The sequence below is a fragment of the Cottoperca gobio genome, chromosome 5 (genome assembly GCF_900634415.1).
Source record: "Cottoperca gobio chromosome 5, fCotGob3.1, whole genome shotgun sequence".
Lineage (NCBI taxonomy): Eukaryota > Metazoa > Chordata > Actinopteri > Perciformes > Bovichtidae > Cottoperca > Cottoperca gobio.
The window spans coordinates 9,544,929-9,554,171 of record NC_041359.1 but is presented as its reverse complement, the minus strand read 5'-3'; the positions used below and the strand labels follow the sequence as shown (position 1 = coordinate 9,554,171).

At 40.2% G+C, this 9,243-nt stretch overlaps 1 protein-coding gene across 1 annotated transcript; it reads right to left on the bottom strand.

Moving 5' to 3' along the window:
• Positions 1-4,167: 4,167 nt before the first annotated feature.
• LOC115008381 (globoside alpha-1,3-N-acetylgalactosaminyltransferase 1-like) lies at positions 4,168-8,435 on the bottom strand. Its single transcript, XM_029431957.1, is given in 5 exon segments — positions 4,168-5,385; positions 5,387-6,141; positions 6,519-6,581; positions 7,659-7,703; positions 8,423-8,435. Coding segments are annotated over 4 exon segments (1,071 nt in total). The 5' UTR covers positions 7,693-7,703; positions 8,423-8,435; the 3' UTR covers positions 4,168-5,166.
• Positions 8,436-9,243: the final 808 nt, after the last annotated feature.

Genomic DNA, 9,243 nt, shown 5'->3' with positions numbered 1-9,243 from the left:
GAGGCCTACTTTACTTTAGTATTTCTAGTGTATGTTACTTTGTACTTTAACATGTAAAATAGTATTCCTACACTGTGATAATGCTACTCATACATTTTAAACAAATTAAAAGATCTTAGTACTTCAACCACTTACCATGATTTACGTATACAACTGGGTTCGGCAATCCATTTACAGAACCAAGACTGCTTGCTGTCATATTTGGTCTTAAGCCTTATTAGAGGAAACATTTTAGTAACTAGCTTCCCTTTCTCTGTAAGCCTTTAGCCTCTCTCTCAAATACACACATATAGTTACCTCTGGGCAAAACTGCCTCTGCCTGCTGTGTTTTTCCTGACATGCTAGAACTAATTCTACCCTAGTGAAACTGCTGAAGGTAGGTTTTGTATACTATACTTCTGTGTGAAACCAGTTTTGTTTAAATACAGTTTAGCATGCATTGTAATAAACATCAGCATAAAACACTGTATGTACCATAGGATTTTAAACTACTCTGCCTATAGGCCTATTGGCACATAGCCTATGTTTTGCACGGTTGCCTCCTATATTTCAAAATAAACTGCCTAACGCAACAAGCAAATGTGAGTTAAAAGCAAGCAGTATGCTTTTGATCTTATATTTTTCAAGTACGTTTGGATCTATACACATCCTTACAGACTTAATGCTCATAATATTGCAGTGTCAGTTAGGAATTTTTTTCACCTTCAAATTCTTTGAAAAATACTGTGCTTATATGTTGGCCTATAATCATCTTTCATGTGGTTCCCTTTAATGATGTGGTATATAATGTGACATCAGCACTATGGACACAAGAGTCCCCCCCTGTGAGCTGCACCTCTGCTATCTCTCTGTGTCAGTCCCCTTGACCTGGTGATTAGGGCAGCATGTTTTGGTGTGGAGTAAACCTTGGGCAGGGTAGGGTAAGGCCTGTGTGAATCCACCAGATTACCACAGCTCTTCACCCCACCCATCCCCCTGTCGAGTCACACACACACACACACACACACACACACACACACACACACACACACACACACACACACACACACACACACACATCCACACACACACACTCCCACTCACCCCATCAATAAATTATTTCTTCCTTTTATCCTTAAATAAACTACCCCTGAAAGACAATTAATAAATGTGTGGAATGTACAATCTGAAACAACATTCAACAGCATAATAATCATAAACGTCATTGTCAGTACCCTTTATTTACTCAACATTAAACAGAACCCTGACTAGGTTGATAACTTTGCCTTCTGTTGGTTTGAATACATGCAGATCTTAAGTCTGTTTAATTCTAGAGGTGCTCTGGTTTGTCTGACAGGTGGCCTGCTGTGCAAACAATTAAATAAAACCTTTGGGCTGGATTGATTTTAGAGCTGCTGTGCTCACAGAGGCCCTGAAGGTGTCACCTGATGGAAGTTTAGGAGCACGATATAAAGAACACTTGATAATTATACACCCTTTGTTTAAGGCTAAACATTAAAAACACAGGAAGACTATGGATTACTTAACTGTGAAGCCCTTCCTTGGTGGTATTACCAGTTTGCTGTGATGATCACAGACAATTATCTTTCAAGGGTGGATACATTCATTGTTTCATTTTCTGTCCAACACAGAGGAAATGTTACATGCTTCTACGTCACTCACTGCTTTTCCTCACCCTAAATTATTCATCATCACAGTTCTGTGAATTTCCAGGGACATCTTTTTTCCTTACAAGTGGTTCTTAATAAAAACATAGGTTACTGATTAATAGTTGTATTATTTGGCCAGGCTTTTGGTGCTAATCAGAGGCACGTATTTTCAGGGCAGGAGTCTATAATCAGTAACAGTGATACAGATGCCCCTCTTTCGAGAGCAAAGAGTTTACATTTAAAGTTGCGGTTTATTTCAGAATTGTATTTCTCCTTACCGTGTGATCCTTTACTGTGCTAATGAAGTAAACTCACTAACAAGTAGTGTTACCCACTAAAGTCTTTATCAACAGTGTCAATCTTCAAGGGTTGCTTTAGTGTTAATGTGATTGAAAAGCAACCCAGACGAACACAAACCGGTTATCGTTCTCGCTAAAGAGGTAAAGTGAGTCTTTTTTTTGTCACACTTTGCAGATATTGCTAATGAGTGGAGATAATTATTTGATTCGTTTTCTATCTACGTTGCCAGTTGAATAGTTTGTCTGTTTTAAAAAGTACTTTTGTCGCAATGCTACAGACTGAAGACATTCAATGTAAATTCAAAGCCAGGTCATTCAGTGGCAGCTCGGTTGAAAAGTCAGAGGTTTCATCACACAGTATTTACTGTTGGGATATTTAATTAATTAATTAAAGTCTCTCAGCATTTAGATGTGGGATACATGTAGCGGATAAGAAACCAATAATGGATATTTTACTAGAGCACTGAATTGGTTCAATATTCAGGTTCACCTTCATATGTTAGACATGTACAATGTTGTAACATAGCTTAACTATTGTGTGTAGTTTAACTCACGACTGAGTAATTGCACCATCATCAAAAAGTCTCCAGCAGTTCAACTTAACTGTAAGTGACCTGTAATTGACATTAATATGCAGGCATGGCAGTGGCACAATGGCTCATTAGCTGACAATGTTGCCTCACTGCAACATCCTGGGTTGGATTTCATCCAGATGCTCCAGCTTCCTGCTTCAGTACAGTCACATGCAGGGCAGGTGAAGACTGGATGTTTTTTGCCGATTGGTGGTTGTAGATAAAATACAAAATCCCACTTGTAAATGTATTAGTTGTAAGTGTTGCTGTGCTCATTGCTCCTAGGTATTCCCCATGGGCATTTGCCTTCAATGTAAAGATCTGATTTACAGCACAACGAGAGAGTTTCAGGGAAAGTGGACTCACCTTGACTCACATACTTGTTTGTGAAGTCACATATATGTGCTCACTTGCTAGTGCATCATCAATGTGAATAGCAGGGAGGAACAAACCTTTTCCCTTGTAGGGCCATAACTGAAGCTGAAAAACAAACACCAATTGTGTTTTATTGTATTGTTAAGATGCAAAATGATTTTTCATAATCTCCCACCATGCTCAGATTATGAAAAATTATTAACTAAGATTACAACCTATTTAAAGAGCATTTTACCTCACAAAGCATTAACAGTGATTTATATCGTGATTACATTTATTTAAAAAAAACAATATTTAATTACATTTGTAAGATGTTTCTAGCTGAAATAAATAAATAATAATAATTCAAATAAAACCTTTTGTCTAGCCAACCATAGGCAGCCTTGATTTATAGTGTCATGATCCGTCATGGAATAACGAGAATAACCTCATCTGTCACCAGTGTATGTTTAAAATCCACTGTACTCTATGGTTGTATTCTTCAGAGCAGCCCGTTAGCTAAAATGTTTCATTACCATCACACAAACTTAATAAATTGCACATGTATTAGGCAATTTGAACGTATTCGCTGACCTACTCCCCTATAAATGACTAAATGCTGTCAATAACAGTCAATAATAAGGTTGTCTTTGTAGTTAGAAAATACATTATTATTACTATTAAATTATCCCCAAATACCAGACACAAACACAAGACAAAGACCCAAAATGACTAGAGGTCAACGTAGGTTGGTGTAACAGTGTACACACATAGTCATTGTAGACACAATTGCTTTACAACAGGGTCAGGCCAATGACATACAACAGGCCTTAGACAGCGTTTAAACCGTCTGTTAAAGCAGAAGTGTGTAAAAACATTATGCTTATTTGTCCTCCTCATCTGCACAAGGAGCATTTATTTATGTTATCTTTCAACACATTACTCATCTCTAATCAGAAACTAGGTTTACATGCACATGGGGTTTTATGTCAAGGGATTTCAATCCTTCCTCTGCTTTATGCTATGCTGCTGCTAATACATGTTCCTTGGCCACCACTCAATCACATGCCTGGGATTAAAGCAATAATTCTTTAAACAGCTTTGCATTATGGCATGAAAAGGGTTAGTCAGCATGGATCAAGGTAGCCTTTGTAAATAAAGTATTTATATATAGATAACAAAACCAAAGCAAATCTATAATTAGGAGCATCTTCGTATCATATTGTGCTATATGAGCATGTTGTTATGTGGAATGAGAGACAGAAAGATACAGCACAATTTAGTTCAAATTTGAATAGAATTTATTATCTAAATTGACAAGTGAATACTGACAATGAGCCCACATAAACACACCTGTGTGGCAAGCAGTGGAAATGTTGATTTTAGTAAAAGAAATAACTGAAAATGTTTCTGCAAGTTTCAAAGGATTATCTTAAATTTACCTCCAACTTCACTCCACGTGGCGATCTGGCCCCGAGGACAGATTCTGTTGGCAGTGAGAAAAAGCCATCTGCTACTGTTTAACCCTCCCATTAAAATACAGCACACAAGAGAGAGAAAGTGGAGTGTGAACGTGTGAGCATGTTTGTGTGTGTGGAGGAAAGAGATAGGCAGCCTCACGGACAACATAACAGCCACCAACATTAGGTCATTTGAGTATACCTTTTCCTCCCAACACATAATGGAGAAAATAACAGTTTTTAATGAAAAAATAATGGAAGTTTCACCAATCTCCAAACTTTTTTAGCTTTTGCCGAAGCTTAAACATGCTCGAGAAACAGCATCCCGCTGTATCCATTTTCCCCCCACCTGGTAATTAAAGACCTTGAAACAGCAGCCCTTCCAGTTAATGATTGGCCACTGCGGGGAAAGTGTGCACTTACACTGTTTACTCTTATCGCTGTTGACCACAAAGCCACTGGAGCAGTATCTCCGAGGCTGACATTAATGGAGAGCACAGTGCTTCTTTAGAGGGACAGGTCAATTTCTTTTTTGTCTGCTGTGGAAGAGATAGCACACGGAGACGCTGTTCACACAAATGGGTCTTTAAATGAGAGAAGATTGCACAGTTTGCTTCTGTGTGATTGCAGAATACTGTACATGTATTGGCTAATAGGACAGAACATGACATGGAAATTATGAATTATGAATTGAATAAAGATTATTAGAATATGCGCTTTCTCTTAATCTCCTTTCCTGTCAAAACATTGCACTTTTTTGAGCGGAGACCTTCTCCAAATAGAAATATAACACTAAAGTAAGTAGTTCTTCATGGGGCAGTGAGATCTACATTCATACTTCAATGGGTTCAGCCAGCAGAACCCTTGATTCTCTTTTCTGGTTATGGAAAGCCTCACTTTGCCTTCCCAAAGAGACTATCCTCTGTACAGGCACATCAGGAGCCAGGGCTGAGTCCCACCAGCTGTACTCTGGGGACAGCACACAGGTGGGCCTGTAGTCGATCAGGTAGCGGTTCAGGTAGCTCTCCTCGAGGCCCTTGGCCGTCACCCCCGTTTGCATGATCCTGCAGAATGAGCAAAGAACAGGCTCGAGCCAGTCTGTGCATCTCAGAAACCAACCCACCATACAGTTCAGAAGTGTAGTAGTAGTCTCCTTCATCGTCCTCCACATAAGCTGACGAGAGCTCTTCGACTTCATAAGGAAACGCGTTTCGTGGCATCCCATAGAGCTCTGGATGCAAAGTGGCCACCAGGTCTCCGAGGATTTCCTCTCCCACAGGGGCCACAAACTCCTGATCGATGTCAGCACAGAAGATGTATTCGACCTCGCTGCCTATTGGGTTTCTGATGGCATCGGCGAGCAGGGTCATGCGGCGACGCGCCAACCTGTCCCACCCAGGCAGCTCTGCAATAGGAACCACCTTCAGCTGTCGTTCAGGCCCCAACTGAATGGGGGGATCCAGAGAGCGGGGATTGTCCGTGAGAATGTAGTAGGTGACCATCTGACCAGGGAGGAAGTGGGTTTCAGCCGAAATGAGGAAACGTCGCACAAACTGGGCGTAAGTTCCCACCACGAGGGCAAGCAGACCTGTACGGATTCCCCGGTGTGCGAATTTAGCCCTTCGCAAAGCTGACTTACGGGTGTCACCCCACACTAAAGGATCACCCCATGGCGTCTGCAGAGGAGTTTTTGGCGCCGTTACCTTGATGACCGTCATGTCTGTCATTACTCTGTCCATTCCCAAGGCATGAACGACAGGATGAGGTGACTCGACACCGACAGCGGCTTTACGTCCATGGAGGAAGTCTGAGGGGGCGAAACATGGTTCATTCTTTATATTTCAACACCAAACTAGTTTTTCTGTGGGAGAAATGGTGGACAGTACACATGGACACAACTGACCTTATTTAAACTGCTTTTTTTGTAATTAGTATCCTATTAGAATTATTTTATTTACTGTACCTTTTACTATTTAACTTTTACTATATGCATGTGTCTGGAATATTTAGAGGAGATATTACATATTCATAATAATCTATCACAGTAAAGACAATGGGACGCTACATAATTTACTTTGCATGTAACAACAAGGATGTGGTTTACGTTTACTTTGCCACAAGCACGTTTTTCTATGCGCACTTAGTGTCCCGACACAAAGTGAACATATTCTTCTGTATACTTACATATGAGAAGAGACAGGAGAAAACAGTACAGGACCAATTGTATTCTGCTCACTCTGACTGCTCCTGTTTGAAGGACAAACATTACATCATGTAACTGACATGCAGTTAAATGAAAACAGTAGATGCTCGTCCAGTAAGCAAATTCTACTTACAAATGTTCCTGTAAACTCTGACACGTAAAAAGACACAAACTCATAGGATAGAAAAGAATGTGCGGATACACAAATATCACCCTTTGGAAGTGTAGCAACCTGTGATCGCACACATAATGTGTCTTTAAATTATATGCTATACAATACGATAACAACAACGATAGCCCATGTAATGTCTATAGGCTGTTTAAGATATCATTTACTTGATCTTTATAAAGGCCAGATGTTTTGTAGATTCAAATGTAAAAATGAGACATGAATATGTGTGGGCTGTTTTCAAATTCACTTTAAACTCAAATGTTCAATTGTACTCATACATTACAATCTAGGATTCTGGTTAACTGTTGACATACAATGAGATCATCACAGTGCTTAAAGTTTTGTTCTGATTTTGAGGAAGTTTAGTAAAAACACAAGATAAGAAAGAAGAAATACATCAAATGAACAAGCAGTGACACATGTGATATACAGCATAGTAAAACTTTGTCATCTAAAACTGTGCATGTGATGCTGAACATAGAGAAATATACCAGGCTGGGGTGATGGTAGTAGAGGTTTAGGAGAAGAGATTGGTACTAACACAAAAGTTACACGTTGCATGGGATAGAACTTAAATCAAAGCACATGTAAGTGAATGTGGATGCTTATCTTCATGTTCTCCACTCACAAGCTCTTGCTTTGCCCAAGAGATTTGAGACAAATGCTCAAAAGTTCTTAAATTAAACAAGGAGTTATGTTGCCTTCCTGGACATGCTTTCAGGATCAGATTACACATAGACATAAAACCTCAGAGAAAAGGTTTTAAAAAAGTGTTGGTGTTTGCTCTTCAATCTGTCTGGCTCAATCCAAATCTACTTGTATTTAAAGCGAGTTCATTTTAACCTAGCATGTACAAGTACAGCAGTCACAAATCAATGACGAGTGAGGTGAAAACAACCAGATATGACACGAGCAGAAGAGGTGGAGCAGTAGCTGAGGTTGTACTGACCTGCGGCCGTCTTGCAGAACGGGAACAGCGCCATATTGTGACCTGCTGGTGGATAAACACACAAACCTTTGTCTGAGGCCACTATTTCTGCCAAAAATAATCTCTGCTTTCTCTATCGAGAGAGAGAGAGAGAGAGAGAGAGAGAGAGGAGAGAGAGAGAGAGAAAAGAGAAAAAAAGAAGAGAAAAAGAAGAGAAAAAAGAGAGAGAGAGGAGAGGGAGGGAGAGAGAGAGAGAAAGAGATAAATAGAAAAAGAGAGAGAGGCGGAGAGAGGGAGAGAGAGAGAGAGAGAGAAGAGAGAGATAGGAGGAAGGAGAGAGGTGTAAAAGAAAAAGAGAGAGGAGAGGGGAGAAGAGAGGAGAGAGGCGCGAGAGAGAGAGGAGAGCGAGAGAGAGAGAGGGAGAGAGAAGAGAAAAGAGAAGAGAGGGAGAGAAGAGAGAGGGAAGCAGAGAGAGCGAGAAGAAAAAAGAGGAGAGAGATGAGAGAGAGCGCGCTGCGATGAGAGAGAGCGATGATAGCGCGCGAGCTGAGAGAGATAGGTCGCTAGATATCCAGAGAGCAGAGAGCGTAGATCTCTCTATCCGTTCTCTTCTCTCATCTCTATCATCTCGCTCTCGCTCTCTCTCTCTCTCTCTCTCTCTCTCTCTCTCTCTCTCTCTCTCTCTCTCTCTCTCTCCCGCTCTCTGTTGCTCTTCTGCTCACTCTGTCTCTTCCTGGGAATGCACTGTGTAACTCACTGTTTTCCGCCAAGGATTATTTTCTTACCTTGTGCCCTCTTTCTCTCTCTTTTTGTTGTTTTTATAATATTTTCCACTCCTTTTTCTTCACATATCTCTTTTCTTGTCCCCCCCCCTCACTTTCCCCCTCAGGCTTTTGCAGTATTCAGTTTTGGAGAAAAACCAAAGCAACCAGATGTGTGGGGAATCTGGGCTAAAGGGAGGAGTTGAGGAGTGCAGGATAAGACATGGTAGAATTACATATACAGTTAAGAGGATTTTAACATTCTTTGCTCCTACTCATGTTGGAAGTATGACGATACACCTTTGACGATGGGTGGTCACTCATTAAATAAACTCAATAAATTAATTCTCCTGACAGAAAATCCCACTTCACACATCTCAAGTGTTTAATAAGCCTTTTATAGAGAAGAGTTAGGAGGAAGTAGACAGACACAATATGCCACTGTAAATAAACCAGGCTGTTCACGTCAGCAGGGTGTCGTATTATGTCTGTCCACAAGGTGGAGGCACTCAATAGGAAATACAAAGGAAGAAGCTATTGCATGCCACCAGTAAACATAAAGCAAACATTAAGTACAACTTATAATGGGTTCAAATATCTATTATCAAGCTGTGGCTATTAGGAAACATTACAATACATACATTTATTCAAATACAATGTGGGAAATGATGTCAAAGATATGAATTCTATGAATAAAAAGCAATCTAAAGGCTATTATGCACATTTAAATAAGTATGCAGCCATGCTTACATCAGCATGAACTCACAATGACAGTGCGAGCATGCTGACATTTACTCACCATCTTAGTTTAGCATGTTAGCATGCTAACATTGGCTACTTAGCCC